This window comes from Vanellus vanellus (assembly GCF_965231255.1).
Source record: "Vanellus vanellus genome assembly, chromosome: 1".
Taxonomy (NCBI): domain Eukaryota; kingdom Metazoa; phylum Chordata; class Aves; order Charadriiformes; family Charadriidae; genus Vanellus; species Vanellus vanellus.
In genome coordinates this window covers 90000518-90020941 of record NC_138905.1, presented here as the reverse complement: position 1 = coordinate 90020941, position 20424 = coordinate 90000518, and the positions used below count along the sequence as shown (strand labels likewise).

At 42.4% G+C, this 20424-nt stretch overlaps 1 protein-coding gene across 1 annotated transcript in view; it reads right to left on the bottom strand.

The window, feature by feature from the left end:
• The window catches only part of SPICE1 (spindle and centriole associated protein 1), a 30575-nt gene extending 10377 nt beyond the window's left edge, over positions 1-20198 (bottom strand). Inside the window, 10 exon segments of the mRNA XM_082498449.1 lie at positions 169-300; positions 4249-4514; positions 5322-5462; positions 5694-5836; positions 6137-6234; positions 7839-7960; positions 8716-8815; positions 18186-18332; positions 19415-19462; positions 20094-20198. Coding sequence (XP_082354575.1) covers positions 169-300; positions 4249-4514; positions 5322-5462; positions 5694-5836; positions 6137-6234; positions 7839-7960; positions 8716-8815; positions 18186-18332; positions 19415-19462; positions 20094-20183 — 1287 coding nt within the window. The 5' untranslated portion in view covers positions 20184-20198.
• Between the last annotated feature and the right edge of the window lie 226 nt (positions 20199-20424).

Genomic DNA, 20424 nt, shown 5'->3' with positions numbered 1-20424 from the left:
CCTTCCCATGCCTGCTATTATCATTCTCAGACTCCTAATGCCATTTTATCATTTCCTTCTTGTTTATTGTTAAAATCTCCTGAACATATGACAATGCATCTCAGCACACTTTTGCAACACAACTCAGTATTCTAACAAGTCATTCTGAGGGGGATGGGTGCTCGGTACCTGTATAGTAGTGTTTTCTTCCCTCACTAGAAGTATTTCTGCAGTCAGAGCATCAATCAGTTCTCTGTGTTCATTCAACATCTCCTCATGCTGCTGTCTCACCACCTCTTTCTCACGCAGTTGCATTTCACTCTAAAAAGGGAGAAAAAGTTAAAAGCCTACTATAATCAATACAGATTCATATTTGGAAACAGGAACGGGTCCATATCACATCACGCTGGGAGACCTCTTCCCCCTTTTGCTAAATCGACTTTATTACTTTCATGACAAAAAAACAACTTTCAGGGTTTGAGAACTGTCAGAGAGCTTACTTTCTTCTTTGTTACTCCAGAACACTGTAGAGAATCTTATACATCCTTGTTCTTCTATCTTTACAACTTTTACAGGCTGTAACTACACAAGCATTGTCTCTCCGCACAGTACTGTTTTGTAAATCACTGAATCCTCATGCAGTAATCAAATAACTCCAGATGTGCCGATGCTTGTTAGAATCTTGTGCTACTTGTGTCTATTCTTTAGTTTCCTTAATTCATTAACAAAGACAAATCTGACTGAACAAAGGAGTTGCTTTCTAATGCTTTCCCTCAGAGAGAAAAAAAGTTCTAGAGGGTTTCATTTATTTTTTAAAGGAAGACAAAAAGGTTTATTTGTTAAGTAATCTACTGAGCATAAGGCAAAAGACCTTACTGTAGAACCTGTTGCCCTCAAAAGATATTATCAATCTATTATTTTAAGATAGACCACTGCAGTAGCCAGGCTTCCTGTACAAGACACAGAAGAGTCCCTTCCACCTCTAATAGGTAAACGGAACACACAATTGCCACTTTTTGGACCACTGGAGCTAAGAGAGTGGAGGCTATAAACACAACAGAGTTAGCAGATGGGGCCCTTCCCCAGACGGTGGCCTGCATTTACTCAAATGAATCTTTGAATAAGAGAAATAGGTCCTACCTGCAAAACACAAGAGATCTTGAAAAGCAATTGGAGTACTCTTTTCTGCTGTACAGACAAAATTAGAGCATGAGCTGCCCATAATGTACCATCGATCATTTTCTGCTGGCATCGGGACCAAAAGTGAAAAACCACCAAGGAAGAAGTGCTAAGACACAACAACTCTGCAGCCACATAAAGTGAATGAATAAATAAATAAATAAATAAATAATGTTGAAAATAAACCCCAGATACTGCCACTAGACAAGGCGACAGGCAGATCTACCTCCTTTAAGTACATGAGAGACAAGCCATCTGGTTCTCTTCCACCTGGAAAGAACAGCTTTTCTGTACTGATCCAAGTGAATCAGGACATAGACAGTCCTATCTTTTTCGAAACCAAAGACAGCACAAAGTAAGAACTTTAACCCTGGTAGTAGTGATGAAACCTATTGATGCCTTAGATCATCTGGATGAGCTATTGTATCTACTCATCCTACATAGCATTAACCTAGTCTTGGAGGAAAAACTTCCAAGCAGCTATGTGTCTTACATTTATGCATGGGGAGAGCATCACAGGTAACAGCTATATACATCCCATTTCTACCATTGGGTGGGATTTGGGTCTGGTATATCCTGAAAAAAGTGTCTTCATTCCAGCCCTCTGCCAGGTGTGCCTCTACTGTCCGAAACTTTGTTTTAACACTGTATCAGAATATGCAGAAGCAGAGATAGAGAACATAGCAATGCAGATTAATGTTGTAGGCATATACTCTAACTTTTTGCCCTGTGGAGTCTAGCAAAGAAATAGCCTTCTTAGTAGAAGAGGGGATTAACAAAAACAAAAAAACAAACAAACAAACAAACAAAAAAAACCAATGCTAATGTTTGGCAGATGACATTGAAATTCATTTAGGAACCAAGTCAGTTTCATTCACTTCCCCTTAAGAATTTTGTATAGCTTGGCAAACATTTCAGAACTTTCTTTTTCCCCTTCTCTCTAGCCTCTTCTATATTCACTAGCTGCTTCTTGTAGGAGTTGATTTTTTAAGCAATTATTAATACAACTTTCATGAAAGATTCAGTAATTCAAGGTTCCTACTTTTTGTATGTAATTTTGAGAATAAATTAAGCAACACCCTTGACTGTAATTCTTCTGTATTGAGCTCTTCTGCAACAAAGCTGGAAAATATTTTTTTTCTTCCCAGAAGAGGAAGGAAATCTTTCTAGAAGCTTGAAAGCCTCTTGACGACTGGCCGTTTATCTGAAATCAGAGGCTTTTTAACTATCTGCTGCAAAGTCAATTTCTTGAAATCCATTGCCAGCTGTAAGTCAGGCATTGGGACTTTGCTAACTCTCCTGGCTAGGCAAGACAGATGGTACACGCAAGCACTTGATTTATTCTGAGCATCACACAGACCAGGTTTTGAGAAATACCCAGATAAGCTGTGCTTTTTCCCAGTGAATTCTCAAATTCTAATTGTAATTAAAGCTCCATGACAAGGGGAAAAGTCAGTGAAGATTATGGATGCACACTGTCTACCTTGAGCAAATCTGAATATGATTAACCACGCTTTGTAGCTTGAGCAACTTCTGCCTATTTCTATTCATGAATTTAGGGAGTAAATCTAAAAAAGTTGCAGACAGCTCTGCAAGTAACAATCAACTCCTGGAAGGAAGAAATGATAACACATCTATTAAAGTAGCAACAACATCACAGAGGTGCTCAGTAAAAATTGGAAATAAAAGTAAGAGTCAGCATACATCTTTCAAAATAAGTAGTATCCTTGTCCTTCTGTCTGAAAGGATAAGAGCTCTTAAGATACACTGAATGTTAAATTCATAAAGAGAAAGTAGCAACTGAGAAATAAAAAAAAAAAAAAAAAGACAAAGAAAATCTGGAGTAGTTTTGGAGGAAGCCTCAGGGTCAAGAATAACTCATCTGTGTGGAACACAAATGAAAGACAATCCAAATAGGGTTATAACTGCAATTAAATTTATAATATGAATTTGATGTTATTAAATTGATACTTTCCTAATAAATGGAAAAAAAAAAAAAAATCTACTGGAGGTCCAGAAGACCCTTCCATGTAACTGCAAAAGAATCAAATTTAATACTCTGCTTTGGTATTACAACTTTAACAGAGAACAAGCATTCTTAACTTCTTTTAAAACATTAAGATCTCCTCAGCCAAAGTCCATCTTCTGATGGTAGTGGCTTTTCACTCTTGAATTGATTATTTAACATTTGCTTCCGAGGCACGTCTTAATCAAAGTAAATTATTCCATACAGATTAAATACAGAGTAATAAATTGTTATACATCCAGACAGAAAAAAAATAATTCAAAATTTTAAAATAAGGTGGCTTTGGGTTTTTTTCCCCGAATTATTATACACTCTGAAAAGGAACCAAAGTAGGGCAGTTCCACATTCATTATCTATTGCCTTTGCTGTGAAATAGCGCACTGGGATTTAGATAACATATTCTGCTGCAGCTATTAACAGTGCAGGAACTGCCATAATCTGGTTTAAAATTTCACAAAGGCCCAATGAATTTATGAGCCACTGCTGCATCTTAAGTAACCCTGGATTAGATTAAATTAAAACCAATGTTTTTCTTTTCAAAAAAGTTCTACATGTCTTACAGGTAGTCTTTATGGAATTCCATTGATCCTCAGCTGTGCACTGCTATAGTGAGCACTTCAGGTCATTCTTTCTTAAGGTGAAGTTGCTGCTATAGATAGAAAAAGAGAGCTAAGGAACCCCTCAGAGAAAACTGGCGATTTGGGTCCACTACTCTAGTAGCAATAGCATCGCCTTTGGGAGGCAAAGGAAGAAAATGAATTTGTAAACAAGGCTGTAGTTAATACCCTGCTACAACTCTGAACATATTTAAATAACAAATTTAAATAGATTTCAATTGGTATTTCCTGCTAATAGTGACTGAAAGACTTTCATTGCAGTCAACTCTTCCCTTTTCATTAGGGACACATGTTTCTAGCAAACTAAAAGTTTTAACTCCTGATTGCATGCAATCCAGATAATAAGCAATGATAATTTGGAGCCAGGAAAGACCAAAGTTCATATCTGTAAAGTAACTTTATACCCTTTTTCATTCACTCTACATAGGCAATTCAAAGTCTTCTCACCTCTTTGAGGTAGCGCATCAAACGACATAAAGCATTCACCAGTGACAAGGTAAACCCAGTGAGGCCTTCAATTCTCTCGCTTTTTTGAACCTCACGACCAGTACATCGCTCATATTCCTCCAATTCATGCTCCACTTCATGTATCATACGGTTGAGAACATCTAGGCTGGATGTGTTGTCCCTCCGAAGGTGAATGGGGATTGCATTAGCTGGAGAATCATCTCTCCTCTGTCTTGCAGAGTTCTGTGCAGTTTGTTTTCTTTTCACTGAGGGGGTGAAAAAAAGTCATTGGAATTTCAACTTGTATAGGAAGCTTTGCACTTCCAATGAAATTACATTGTTTATTGAAGTAAATCAAAGGAGAGGCACTCTCTGCCCTGAGCCAAAATGGACCATCAAAGAATGCCCCCAGTCATACCAGTTATTTTCAGATCATCAAAACCCACATTTTCTGCCACCACATTAGTACCTCTCAAGTACAATTGTTTGGTGCTTTTATTTCAGATACCTGTTTATACTTTCCTCCTTCTCAGTTAAAAGCATGGAAACAGTTTGCCAGTGAACAGCCAGAGAAAAATATCAGCTGCTTTTAGGTCTCACACTTAGTGAGCAACTCTTTTACAACAATCCTTTCATGTTACAGTTTGTATCTGATGTCAGTCCCCAGACACAAACGTGTATAGAATATGGGGACTGAAATGCATCATAAGTCTGGGCAGCATAGAAGAGAAAGCTATACCAGAAATAGAAAAGCCTTGGAGAGAATTCCATGGCTAGCAAGGTAATGAGTAGCCTCAAATGGCCATATTTATAGTTCCCAGATTCCTATGAACTTTGCTTTGCCAATGAACATGGAGAATACAGGGGAAAACACTACACAAGGGGCTGCAGAATGTCTGTCCTTAGAGACTCTCAAGACTTCGCTGGACAACACCCCCTCCTAATCAAACTTTGGAGTTAGCCCTGTGATAACTTCCAACCTACATTTTCCACCTTCCCTTTCAACCTACATTTTCTTATGATATTAAGGACCTCGGTCAAAGGGAGGTATGTTAGTTTTAACAGTACTAAACTTTTTGCTGCAATTTGCTTTTGTTTCCTTGAGTTCGGGTTCAGCACTTGTCTCACAGTGTAAGTGGAGTCTACAGTCTCTTCTTCGTCTTCACTCTGAAGTCTGGAATGGATTCTCTTGACTACATTGGTAGCATTGAGGGCTGATTTAAACACAAAACAAAATAAAAAATACACACATGAAATATTTCAGATATCCTCTTAATAGTAATATGTTATAAAGTAATTTTATTAGAAGAGCTGGCTTTTTAGTCTGGAAATTCATCTGAGCCAAATTAGCTCTGTCTCTCACCCCCACCCAGAAAAGTAATTTCAGACAGGATCCTGTGAACAGCCTAATGAGCCTTGAGAGGCTGTGATTTGACAAATCCAACCTGACTGATCCAGTAATGGAGAAGCAGTTGTTGGAGTCAAAGGCTCATTTGCTTCCTGTGATAAGGTAGTTTTTCTCATATCCTTTTCAGCCCACAATTGAGAATTCACCAAGGAATTTTCTTCTCTCAATAACCGGAGTAGCCTATATTCAAAACAAGCACAACAGTGAATTGTAATAGGATAACAGCATGATTCTAGATTATCTGTACAGTCTAGAAAAAGCTTTCTAAAATATGTATAACTGTTCAAGTGAGTTCCCTGCTCACATTCATTCCCAGTCTGAATGTTGCAACAAGGGGTTTCCCTAGAATTCTGAGGTCAGGAAAGGAGAAGGGGGAGAAACAGAAAAAGTAACTTCACTATACCCTTCCAACATTTTTTTAACTCCATCTATTTCCAGGGTTAAGAAGGTGGAAATCTGACTGGATATATTTGTATTGACCTGTCAGAATTGATGCTGGATTTGAACTTCAGAGAGTCATGGTGTCCATCTTCTGATTGATAGACTGATAATGCTTCCTCTTCCACTTCATCAAGAGCCTTTTTAAGAGACAACAAAGTAAATAAAAGGGACTTCAGAGCATTTTCAATTTGTCTTTAGGAAGAAGTTAGAGATCAATTTTCTAAAATTGTTCCAAGAAAAAAACAAAAACATTTGTTTCAGTCTCTACTTCCAAAACAAAATTTAAAAAAAATAAGAAAGAAAACCATACACCTCTGTGGGGAGAGTTTTGGGGGACTTTAGTAGCTAAGAAATACCGATACTGACAATTGCCTCTGAAAATAATACAGCAAGTGATTAATTCAATATCCAATATTCTATTTGGACGATTTATATTAAATAAAAAAGACCACACACACTGCAGGATAAAAAAGGCTTTAAAGGCTGCACCAATACAGATATATAGCAGGCAGAAGATAGAAAAAGCAACCTAAATTACAGCATTTCTAAAGTTTAAGCTACTTGACATTACAAGCGAAACAACCTTGTAATGAGATCTGTGAAATTACATTTATATTCTATGTGTAAAATGCAACCAGAACAAAATACAATCCTATGTACCACACTCAAAGCAAAACTTAAGCAATCAAATTTGGAATTAGGGTTCCTTAAACTACCAGGTTTCTGCACTTCTGTGTAGGCTTCACCAGATAGCCTTTAACTATGATTTTCATAGGCACATAAGGAAAAGAAAATCTCACAGCAGCTCAGCAAACAACTATCAGTATGCATTTCTTTTAAAAATTTAAGCCTATCCTGCAGCATGCATCCAGTTAACTGCAGATGCTGCAGTTAACGCCTCAAAAAAGAAAACAAACAACAAAACCCACATTGAAACACATGACAGAGCATTATTGCAACTCAAATTCCAGATATTCATGCAAGATTGTAGGAAACAGGATTAGAAAACCATGGGAATATGACATCATCACTTTCACTCCTACAGCCCTTTTGGTCTTCATCAGTGAAATGCTTTCTGGGAGTGTCATATGCCTGTTCTCAAACCACAGTGACATTCCTGGTACAGCTCACGTTATGAAAAGAAAACAGAACACAAAGGCAATCTAAATGAAATTTTAAACAAATTTAAACAATTTTTGAACTTTTGAAGCAAATATAAATAATTGTAAAGCAACGTGAAGTATTAACAGATAAACTTGTAGGACTAATCTCGTCTGTGGAGTTAACTAAGATACGTTTACATGCGTGTTATCAGAAACAAATCGAAGCTCAGCTGGCTATGTCCCTGTATAAGCAGACACAATTAGAAAATCAGAGGCATATTTCTATACCCAGCAATTAGTTAAGTGACACAAGAGTTGTTTTTTCAGTCTGCAATTACTTTGTTCTCTTGCTGATAATTCCATAATTTAAAAGGGAGAGCATGCCAATACAAGAGCGCTTCTATGAGACATGTTTGTTTCTCATATTCAAAGGCTAAAAAAAAAAAAAATCATGATTCCCAGAGTCTCACAAAACAAACTCACCTCTATTTAACACCATTTTCTATGTACATTATCAACATGGTATACAATGCACAAAGGACAGGTTTAGGTCTGCTTGGAAACTCTACCTTTGAATATTCTTGTTTTGTGCTAACAAAAAAAGCCACAGGACATGCATGGAACAGAATATACATTACCTGGGAATTCATGACAGATTGACTAAGGATGGAAAGCTGAGTGAGAGGATCACATTTTTGTACAATGGGTCCTTGAGATGATTCTAGGTCACAGTTAGGAGCCATTGTTACATTAGGGAAACCTAGAGGAATCAGACAAAACAGGGAAGAACACAGAGGACTTGATCTGTAGTACATCACAGGACTTTGTGATGTAAGCAAGTTCCCATACTTTGCACAAAAAGGGTCACAGGGGTGTATGTCATTTTAAACAACTGACAAAGACCAACCATAGAGTTATCTTAATACATTTGGTCATGTACCAGGCTTTTTTGTATTTACCTGTGTAAATACACTTGTACAGAAGCAACATGTAGGATAAAACAGTCATTATAAGCAAAAGAGAATGGCAGCCTCCAGAGAAAAGAACCTAAGCTTAAGATTTCTCATGCAAAGCCAATCCTGCCTTTCAGCAACGTAAGGACCCACAAACCAGGATAAGAAAAGGAAAAGCCTTGTTCACAAATTGCTGATATATCTTCAACAATATCCAAGAGCAAGCAGTCAACCCATATAACAATGAGAATCAGAACTACTGAAGTGGCTTGAACCGGTGCTCTGTATAGGCCAGTAACTTGGCTAAGGAAATGGTGAGCATGAGGTGTTTCACAGTAAGTGATCCAAAATTCCACAATGGACTAATACAGTAGAATAACCAGCCACGGCTCGCTTTCCCCTGCCATGAGAGGTGTTATCCTCATTTGTGTTTCACCCAAAATGAACAGGACGAATTGTACCACGTTAGTTGATGATGAAAACAGTTAAGAAGACAAAACTATTTATGCAAAGCAAGGAGATAATCTTAAATGTACGACCACGTATAAATAAGATGGTCTACCTGTTCGCATGCGAGGAACATCCCCAAAGTCTTTTGCCACAGCCATAACCTGACCAGATCGTTCCAATGCATCTTGCAAATGGTATTGATCAGATAGAATCTGAAAGTATAGCATATAAGGAAATATTTCATATTTAACAGACCAATTTTTCCTTTGGGTTTTTTTTGGTATTTTCTTCTATGCAGTTAGCAAGAAAACAGCCAAAAAGACAATGTTTGCAAAGTCGGTACTGTGCAATTAGATCCTAATTAAGATAAATCAGAAAACCATACTTCATTCTAAGTGACTAGAATTCCCCTTGTTTTTCTGAAAAGTTAAACAGTTATTCCGGCCTCCCCATCAGCACTGACTCTTTCTCTGTAGAGCAAATCCTCTCACTCCCTTCTCCTCTGTCGTGGTTTGGCCTCAGCCAGCAACAGAGAACCACGCAGCCGCTCGCTCGACTCCCACAGCCGTGGGAAAAATCAGCAGAAAAGGGCAAAACTCGTGGGTTGAAAAATTATAATTTAACAGAACAGACAAAGGGAAGGAAAAAAAGAAAAAAAAAAAAAAACAATAACACCGGTAAAGGAATATAAGAACGCAATTACAGTACCGCCGCGAAGCGCACCGACCAGACCCGCACCGCCTCAGCCCGCCCCCGAGTGGCGACTGACTCCCCCGCCCCGGCTAGCTCCTTTTATAGCGGGGCATGGGTCACGTGGTATGGAATACGTGCCTCCCCTGCCGGCTCCTTGGGGAAATTAACCCCATCCTTGCCGGAACCAGGACATCCTCCCAGCCTGACAGAAACAACAAGCTGGGTGCTTATGACAGACTCATCAAAACAAAGACACGTATCTGGCAATTAAAAAAAAAAAAAAAAAATCAGTATGCATCTTCAAATCATTTGATCTCAATGCTGTTGAGTCAAAGAACACTTATCTACATCTGACAGACACCCAAAAACTGCACTATTTGATTAGATCCAAACCAATTCAGACAGACTGGTTTCATTCAGCCTTGGCGATTGAAAATCTTGCCTAAAAATTAAGCCATCTACCGCCATAAAGGTTTAAACAGACACAAACACAGCTGACTACATCTGGCATCAGAAGATGTGTTGGGAATCTCCACACATTTCCCACAAGGCACAGCTTCTGCATTCGAGATCTCTCTCTACCAGTATTTGTAGTCCATCACTGGCACGACAACTGCCTCCTAAGGACGGAGGTCTTGGGGTGCAAAGCAAGAGGCTACTGTGAGCCGAACAGAGCTGCATGGGGACATGGCTTTGTGAGCAGAATGCAATTCAAAATTCCTCACTGACTCATGGTTTCCTTCATAATGCTGGAATTGGTAAACTAAAATTATATCCCATAACCTGAGATGAAGGTAGTTATTCTTAAACACCTGCGAGGAGACCAGATATGTAAGTGACCTCCACTTCATCATGGCTAATCAAATTTAGCCAGAGAGACTGCAAGTACTTTAGAAGATCCTGCAGAAAAGACAGGCTTATGTATGCCCTCCTACTCAAAATTTGAGAACTGAGTGACAATTTTTGCTCCCCCAGAAGTTTCCCCATAGTTTCCCTGCCTTTCTAGTCTTTTGAGCCTGAAATAAACTGCAGCATATTACACTTCTCATAACCAATTTAGCAAATCAGTGAATATTCATCTTTCAATCATCTCACGTGTTTACTTTTCCAAATCACTATTCAGCTTTCACACTTGATACTAAATATAGTCTTTCCATTTAGCCATCTGACATCAGAACAACGCAGGCTTTTAGACAGTTATGCCAGATTTGGAGAAGAAAAAAAAAAAAAAAAAAAAGAAAAATGTTTACCTATCCCAAAACATGATTCCTTTCGCTAAGGCAATTAAAACTAAGGTGGCATGCTTAATCAGACAAAAATTATCCCAATTAATTTGTTTTCATGCTCCCTACTAGATGTCTTCCAGCATCAGCAGGTTCCTAAGCTTTGCCCTCCTGCTGAACATGTTATGAACATTTTTAGAACATTGGTCCCAAGGTAGATTAGCTCACGTTTGCTTGTGATCAGCAGAAAGTGCAAGGTCCTGCACCTGGGGAGGAAGAATGCAAAGCACCAGTATAGGTTAGGGGCGGACCTGCTGGGAAGTAGCTCTGAGGAGAAGGATCTGGGGGTCCTAGTAGACAGTAAATTATCCATGACCAGCAATGTGCCTTTGTTGCCAAAAAGGCCAATGGAATCCTGGGCTGCATAGGGAAGAGCGTGGACAGTAGGTCGAGGGAGGTCATTCTCCCCCTCTACTCTGCACTGGTGAGGCCACAACTGGAATACTGTGTCCAGTTTTGGGCTCCCCAGTTCAAGAGGGACAGGGAACTGCTGGAGCGAGTCCAGCGAAGGGCAACTAAGATGATTAAGGGATTGGAGCATCTCCCTTATGAGGAAAGGCTGAGAGCTGGGACTCTTTAGCCTGGAGAAGAGAAGGCTGAGGGGAGACCTTATTATGGCGTACAAGTATCTAAAGGGTGGGTTGAAGGAGGATGGAGCCAGGCTCTTGTCAATGGTTCCCAGTGACAGGACGAGGGGCAATGGGCACAAGTTAGAACACAGGAAGTTCCATTCAAATACACGGAAACACTTCTTTACGGTGAGGGTGACAGAGCACTGGCACAGGCTGCCCAGGGAGGTTGTGGAGTCCCCTTCTCTGGAAATTTTCAAGACCCGCCTGGATGCAGTCCTGAGTAATGTACTCTAGGCAATCCTGCTTTAGCAGGGGAGTTGGACTAGATGATCTCTAGAGGTCCCTTCCAACTCTGAAAATTCTGTGATTCTGTGAAAACAAAGTGGTACCAGCTTCTAACCCCTCCAGGCCCATTTATATGCCCTTGACAAATTCACTCACTGCTGTACTTTGTCCCAGTCTAGTATCACCTATGAATTTCATCGAAATTCATCTTCCCTCCTGTTTCAGATTGTTATTAAAGATAATTAAACTGGACTAATCCTAAAATCTTCCCACTATGACAATCCATTCACTACCTACCTATCAGCGCAATACACTAAAGTTATTTTGAAAATAAGTTGTTATAGGATCAATCATTGTGGTACCTATACATTCACAATCCACAGTTACAGACGCAAACTCGTATTATTTTTTTATTCGTATTTTTAAGCAGACAAATCCCCAAAATACTAAAATTTTGCTTATCCATTCTATAAGTTTTGGTCTTTTTCTCTTCAACCTACAAGAAAAAACACACTAGTAGCAGCACGTTCCTAGTATTTGTCTCTGAGTCTTTTGCAGTTGAGTAAGATTCAAGGTGCTTAGGAAGCTACACTCACAGCACTAACAGAAAAATGATCACCAAGATAACAGAGACAAGGAGACAATCCACTGTGGTTGTGCTCTACTGGGAGACACAGGCTGAACAGTCCCCTCAGTTACTCTAAACAACAGGACCTAGCAATTAACACAATTTAATCTAGGGACAGGCGAAAACGGTGACTCTCCTTCATTTATTTTATTTTTCTCTACACAACAAGATGCCAGTGTTTCAAAAAGCAACAGCCAGATGTGTTTCATCTTGCCTGGCATCATCTCCGTTTGTCTTCCTATCTGGAAGCATCTTTTCTGTGATTCAGAAGTAGACACAGAGTATGTTGAATAAAGTAACCTCTTCAGTATGAAGGGGAAAGCCACTCAGGAAGAATTGAAATTTATGCTTTGCCCTTAGAAATGGCAACAAATACAGAAGACTATTTCCTAACCATGAGTTTCACATCTGCAAAATAATAAAGTCACATAATAAGTAGTCCAGCCAAATCTTAGAGCGAGTAGTCTAATCTACCTTTGTGATATGTAATTTATTTCTGCATAGAAGCCTTATTGAAACTAGCCTGCTATTACATTAGGGAAATTTGTATAAAAGTCCACAGCTTTTTTTGAATACTACACTATAATGGACTTGGCAGAAAAGTATGAAAGTGACCAAGGGCAAAATTAAAAGTTTGAGGCTTGATTAGCACGATACCCTTAACACAAAAATTCTACTGTGATTGCAGAGAAACAGGTGTCAAATGGGAAACTAGAAGGTGATCTTAATTCTAAGTAGTTTTGTTTGTTTCTGTCTATGCTTGAATGTTCTCAGAGATCAGAAAAAGACTTCTGAAAATTCATAAAATATGAAAGAGAGAAGATGTCTGTGATGGTTAATCCACTGCATGTTTACAGGACTACTAAATCACGTTCATTTTAACTGCTAGGTGAACATTGTTCATCATCATTCTTTACCAACAAGAACAATTCTCAGTTTGTCCAAGTGCTAATGAGGTCTGAAAGCTAATTACTATGTTTTGAGATTAGTTTTCATAACATATGGCAACAAGTCACCTGCCATGTGAAACAAAAGCATGTCTATCACCGAAATCCCTTTTCAGACAGTGACAGCTATTGTCTCTGTTAGCTCAGCTTAGGCTTGCTGCTACAGTTCAGTATTCAAAAGCAAATTAAACAATATATTTTCAGAGTGCTTCAGAATGCCTAGAGAACAAGCTGTTTAATTCCCAGATGACAAGCTTGTCTGCTAGCAGCCACAGCTCCTCAACCTCTGTTGTGTCAGTTTTCCTTCCAGACAAGCTTTTCCTCACCAACTTCTTCCCTCACCCTTTCTGCCCTTGTAACTCTGCATATTCTCTGTTTAAATAAGCAATGGCAAATAAGGATGTCCCTCCCAGAATATCAAGAAATGTTCATGTTTCCGCCAAGAAAAAATACTAGACGGGGGAGGAGAAGGCAAGATAGCAATAAGAACACAAAGAGCACTCAAAGAACACAAAGAACTCAAGGGCAGCCTGGGCCGTAGTGATCATGAAATGGTCGAGTTTGAGATCCTCAAGGCAGTAAGGAAGGTGTGCACCAGGCTGACCATCCTTGACTTTGGGAGAGCTGACTTTGGCCTCTTGAAGAATCTGCTTGGTATGGTGCCATGGGATGAAGCGCTGGAGGAAACAGGAGTCCAAGAAAGTTGGTTAATATTCAAGGACCGCCTCCTCCAAGCTCAGGAGCGATGCATCCCTACAAAGAAGAAGGCAGGAAGAAAAGCCAGGAGGCCTGCATGGATGAACAAGGAGCTCCTGGATATGACCAAAAGGAAAGTGTCCCTTGGGAGGCAGTTTTGAAGAGCAAAGGTGCCCAGGAAGGCTGGGCATACTTCAAGCAGGAAGCACAGGAGAACGCCATGCCCGTGTCTCAAAAAATGAGCAGAGGGGAAGAAGACCAGCCTGGCTAAATACAGAGCTTTGGCTGGACCTCAGGAAAAAAAGGAAAGTTTACATTCTCTGGAAAAGGGGGTTGGCAACTTATGAGGACTATCAAGATATAACAAAGATATGTAGGGGGAAAATGGGAAGGGCCAAAGCTCAATCAGAACTCAGCTTGGCCACTGCAGTTAAAGACAATAAGAAGAGATTCTTTCAGTATATCAATAGAAAAAGGAAGACTGGGGAAAACGTAGGCCCACTGATGAATGAGATGGGTGCCCTAGTGGTGGAAGACACAGAGAAGGCAGAGTTGCCTTCTTTTCTTCAGTCTTCACTGCTAAAGCTGTCCCTCATGAATCCCATACTCTGAAGGCAAAGGAGAAGGTCTGGAGAAAGGAAGATTTTCCCTCAGTTGAGGAGGACCGGGTCAGAGACCACTTGGCCAAGCTGGACGTCATAAGTCCATGGGCCCTGATGGGATGCACCCGCGAGTGCTGAGAGAGCTGGCAGATGTTATTACTAGACCACTCTCCATCGTCTTTGAAAGGTCATGGAGAACAGGAGAGGTGCCTGAGGACTGGAGGAAGGCTGACATCACTCCAATCTTCAAAAAAGGCAAGAAGGAGGACCCAGGGAACTACAGACCGGTTAGTCTCACCTCTGTCCCTAGGAAGGTAATGGAGCGACTCATTCTGGATGTCATCTCCAAACACATTGAGGAACAGGAAGTTATTGGAAGTGGTCAACATGGATTTACCAAGAGTAAATCGTGCTTGACCAATCTGATAGCTTTCTATGATGTTATAACTGGTTGGCTGGATGAGGGGAGAGTCATAGATGTCATCTACCTTGACTTCAGTTAGGCTTTTGACACTGTCTCCCATAACATCCTCATTAGGAAGCTGAGGAAGTATGAGCTAGATGAGGTGACAGCGAGGTGGATTGAGAGTTGGCTGCGGGACAGAACTCAGAGGGTTGTGATCAGCGGCACAGAGTCTAGTTGGAGGCTTGTAACCAGTGGTGTCCCCCAGGGGTCAATACTTGGTCCAATCTTGTTTAATGTATTCATTAATGACCTGGATGAGGGGACAGAGTGTATCCTCAGCAAGTTTGCTGATGATACCAAACCGGGTGGGGTGGCTGACACCCCAGAGGGCCGTGCTGCCATCCAGCGTGACCTGGACAGGCTGGAGAGCTGGGCAGAGAAGAACCTAATGAGGTTCAACAAAAGCAAGTGCAAGGTCCTGCACCTGGGGAGGAAGAATGCAAAGCACCAGTATAGGTTAGGGGCGGACCTGCTGGGAAGTAGCTCTGAGGAGAAGGATCTGGGGGTCCTAGTAGACAGTAAATTATCCATGACCAGCAATGTGCCTTTGTTGCCAAAAAGGCCAATGGAATCCTGGGCTGCATAGGGAAGAGCGTGGACAGTAGGTCGAGGGAGGTCATTCTCCCCCTCTACTCTGCACTGGTGAGGCCACAACTGGAATACTGTGTCCAGTTTTGGGCTCCCCAGTTCAAGAGGGACAGGGAACTGCTGGAGCGAGTCCAGCGAAGGGCAACTAAGATGATTAAGGGATTGGAGCATCTCCCTTATGAGGAAAGGCTGAGAGAGCTGGGACTCTTTAGCCTGGAGAAGAGAAGGCTGAGGGGAGACCTTATTATGGCGTACAAGTATCTAAAGGGTGGGTTGAAGGAGGATGGAGCCAGGCTCTTGTCAATGGTTCCCAGTGACAGGACGAGGGGCAATGGGCACAAGTTAGAACACAGGAAGTTCCATTCAAATACACGGAAACACTTCTTTACGGTGAGGGTGACAGAGCACTGGCACAGGCTGCCCAGGGAGGTTGTGGAGTCCCCTTCTCTGGAAATTTTCAAGACCCGCCTGGATGCAGTCCTGAGTAATGTGCTCTGGGCAATCCTGCTCTAGCAGGGGAGTTGGACTAGATGATCTCTAGAGGTCCCTTCCAACTCTGAAAACTCCGTGATTCCATGAAAAAGGAGGACTATAGGGAGTGGAAACAGGGGCGGGTAGTCTGGGAGGTACACAGAGAAATCGTTTGAGCAGCCAGGGATCGGGTTAGACAAGCTAAAGCCCAGATAGAACTAAATCTGGCCAGGGACATTAAGACAAACAAAAAATCCTTCTTTAAGTATGTCAGCAAGAAAAGAAAGACTAGGGAAAATGTGGGCCCTCTCCGGAAGGAAACGCAAGAACTCGTTACCCGGGACAGAGACAGAGCTGTGATACTCAATGACTTTTTTGCTTCAGTCTTCACTGGCAAGGACCGCAGCCACACTGCCCATGACGCAGAAGGCAAAGGCGAGGATTGGGAAAATGGAGAACCACCCACTGTAGGTGAAGATCAAGTGCGAGACCACCTGAGGAATCTGAAGGTGCACACATGGGACCTGATGAGATACATCCACGGGTCCTGAGGGAACTGGCAGATCAAGTCGCTAAGCCACTAGCCATCATATTTGAGTTGTGGAGGTTCCTGCCGACTGGAAAAGGGGAAACATAACCCCGATTTTCAAAAAGGGAAACAAGGAAGACCCAGGGAACTATAGACCAGTCAGTCTCACCTCTGTGACTGGCAAGATCATGGAGCAGATCCTCCTGGAAACTCTGTGGAGGCACATAGAAAACAAGGAGGTGATTGGTGACAGCCAGCATGGCTTCACCAAGGGCAAGTCATGCCTGACAAATTTGGTGGCCTTCTACAAAGGGGTTACAGCAGCAGTGGACAAGGGAAGACCAACTGATGCCATCTACTTGGACTTGGGCAAAGCATTCGACACTGTCCCACACAATATCCTGGTCTCTAAATTGAAGGACATGGATTCGACAAATGCACGACTCAGTGGATAAAGAACTGGCTGGACAGTCACACTTAAAGAGTTGCAGTAAACGGCTCGATGTCCAAGTGGAGAGCATTGACAAATGGAGTTCCTCAGGGGTCAGTACTGGGGCCTGTACTGTTCCAACATCTTTGTCAGCGACATGGGCAGTGGGGTCAAGTGCACCCTCAGCAAGTTTGCTGATGATACCAAGCTCTTTGGCGAGGTAGACACACTGGAGGGGAGGGATGCTATCCAGAGGGACCTGGACAGGCTGCACAGGTGGGCCCACACGAACCTCATGCAGTTCAACAAGGCCAAGTGCAAGGTCCTACATCTGGGTCAGGGCAATCCCAAGCACAAATACAGGCTCAGCGGGGAATGGCTGGAGAGCAGTCCTGAGGAGAAGGACCTGAGTGTGCTGATGACGAGAAGCTCAACATGAGCCAGCAATGTGTGATCACAGCCCAGAAGGCCAACCATATCCTGGGCTACATCAGAAGAAGTGTGGCCAGCAGATCAAAGGAGGTGATTCTGCCCCTCTACGCCACTCTTGTGAGATCCCACCTGGAGTACTGCATCCAGCTCTGGAGTCCCCAACATAAGAAGGACATGGACCTGCTGAAGTGTGTCCAGAGGAGAGCCACGAGGATGATCCGAGGGCTGGAGCACCTCTCCTATGAGGAGAGGCTGAAAGAGTTGGGGCTGTTCAGCCTGGAGAAGAGAAGGCTCTGGGGAGATCTTATTGTGGCCTTCCAGTACCTAAAGGGGGCCTACAGGAGAGCTGGGGAAGGACTTTTTACTCAGGCATGTAGCGATAGGACAAGGGGGAATGGCTTTAAACTGGAAGAGGGCAGGTTTAGATTAAACATTAGGAAGAAGTTTTTCACTTTGAGGGTGGTAAGACACTGGAACAGGTTGCCCAGAGAGGCTGTTGAGGCCCCATCCCTGGAGGTGTTTAAGGCCAGGCTGGACGTGGCCTTGGGCAACCTGGTCTAGTGGGAGGTGTCCCTGCCTATGGCAGGGGGGTTGGAACTCTATGATCTTCAAGGTCCTTTCCAACCTAAACCATCCTATGATTCTATAACACACTTTTTCACAACACACAGTTCAACTCTGCAAACAGTTCCTGTTCAGACACAAAGAGGCCTGCAGAATTATAGAGGGCATAAGCAGGCAACAAGGATCAAATGCGCAACTGTATAGATGCATTAATATGTTATACAGCCTATTCCAATCATTGCAGGCACGCAACACATAAGAGGAGGAAGAGTGTACACATATATGAGGTCAAATTACCCAAAAAGAGGAGCAAATGTTGACCTATGTGCAAAAGTTGTTTTCTACTACTGCTGCAAACAATCTGCAGCAGGCCGAAAGTGCAGATTTAGCTCTTACCTCACGCATCAGAGTCAATTTTCTTTTCTCCAAGGAATCAGCAGCCAGTTGTTTTTGCTTCTTCCATTTTCTTTGCAGTGCTTTCTCTTGAAGTTCCAGACGTGCTAGTGCTTTGTTTCTTGATTTGTGTATTTCATGGCGATGCAGCTATGTAAACAAGAAATAAACCATTTCAAAATCCACTACCTAAACAAGAAAAAACATTTCAAAATGAAGGGACAATCTAAAGCAAAATTTGCAGGGTAATGCTAACAAGCTCTTCTTGATTTTATCATTCATGTGCTGAATACCATTTATATTAACTATGGTAGTACGAATGACAGCCTCACAAACATCCAGAAGTGTAGAATGCCATCAAGACCAGACGAATTTAAAGCAGCTCCAAAGGTGAATGGGGAAAGTCTCACTGTTTTCATCTGCCCTACACCACTGACTCAGTAGTTTTCTCAACTGTAAAGGGAGGAAAAAACCCAAACACTACCACCTGTAATATGCATTTTCCTTATACATTTTTCTGATTTAACACTGTCAGTCACCAGAGATATTCTCTCTCTTCTTCTAAAAATCATATATATATTCAGTTTAAATACAAATTAAACATGTGAGGTGCTTGCTAAAGTGTCTGGAAGCTATTAAGCCAACCATGTATAGAATCAAGTCTCTGTCTGCCATTGGGTCTATCTGTCCTGACTAACCTGTCAAAATTTATATGCAATAATAGCTCATAGTGCCTATTCCACCCTGCTAATCAGTGCTACCAAGGAAAATTAAATGGAATTCACATATTTTGTAATGAACAGGTCATTCACTATAAAGAAATTACATTAAATTGTTTAAATGAAAATTGAGTATCCTCATAGAGATTCCTAAAATAAAGCATGTCTTTCAGTCCTTCCAGCACAGATGAGACTAACTTCAACTACTCCACTGAGTTCTTATGAATTTATGTTTTTATGCTTTTATGATGGTATATACTTTATTGAAATAAAAACTATGGCTACTGCTTCCTAAGGAAACAGAAAACTGAAAAACACCAACTGCCAGAGCTGGGAACGCATGATATCATAAACAAAAAACTAACACTGAAGAGCCAGTATTTTCAGAAGCTTAAAAAGGGAGACTAAACATTGGTAGAAAAACATCCCAATAAGTATGATAAACACTGATGCTAGATAACCAACTAAATCTCCTTGCTACAGAGAAGGAACATTAAGGAATATTAAACTTACTATGTCCTCAGGAGTTGCACGGTGGACGGTCAAATCATGGACAGTACTCTGCAAACAGGAACCAGAGAACACATCAAAAGCCAGAACTGAGGACGAATTGCATTGTTTTTTCACGTTTCATTTAAAAAAGAAAAAAAAAAAAACACACTAAATTACAATATAATTAGCATGAAAGTATACAAAGGTGCATTTTTACGGCACTGTAAAGCATTCGCTGAGGTAGGCAATCAGCAAAAATACCCCTACCGAGACTGTGCGGGCTCTTCAGCCTCCAAAGCGGGCTGCCAGCGGGGAGGCCTAACCCCGCGCAGCACCACGGACGCGAGAGGGGTCGTGCCCACGCCACGCACACGCAACTCCCTGTCACGGCATCCCCTCACCGCCCAAATCCACACACAACTCGGGTATCTCCAAACGTGACACTCCCCACCCCCGGAGGATGGTGACTTCTCGAGGCTCCCCCCCAGCCGGTACGTCCGCGGGCACGGAGGCTCCTCAGCCCTTCCCCGACCGGTGAAAAGGCCACAGCGCGACCTGACCTGCGTGTCACCCAGGAGAAGCCGCCCCGCCACCGGGCCCGCCTCGCTGCCCGCCAGGAGGAGCGGGAAGAGCCGCCGAGGCTGCAGCTAGACCCGGGGCCCGGCTCAGCACTTGGGGTGCGGGGGAGGGAAGCACTTACGTCCCATTCCCGCTTAACCGGCGCCGCCGCCGCCTTCCTGGGGCCTTTCCTGCCGGCGCCGCGGGGCCGCGGCCCGCGCAGCAGCGACATGGCCGGCGCCGCGACGGAAGCTCGAACGGGCCGCGCGCGCTGCTGCCCGCCCGCCGTTGCCATGGGGACGGAGGCGTGGGGTTTTTTTGTTGTGGTTTTTTTTTTTTTTTTTTTTTTTCTTTCCCTCCCCGCCCTGAGGCGGTAACGGCTTTCCCCTCCAGCGCGCGCCCGGCGCCCTCCTAACCGCCGCCTCCCCCCTCCCCTCCGGACCCTGAAGGGGAACCCCCGCTCCTGTCTTCCC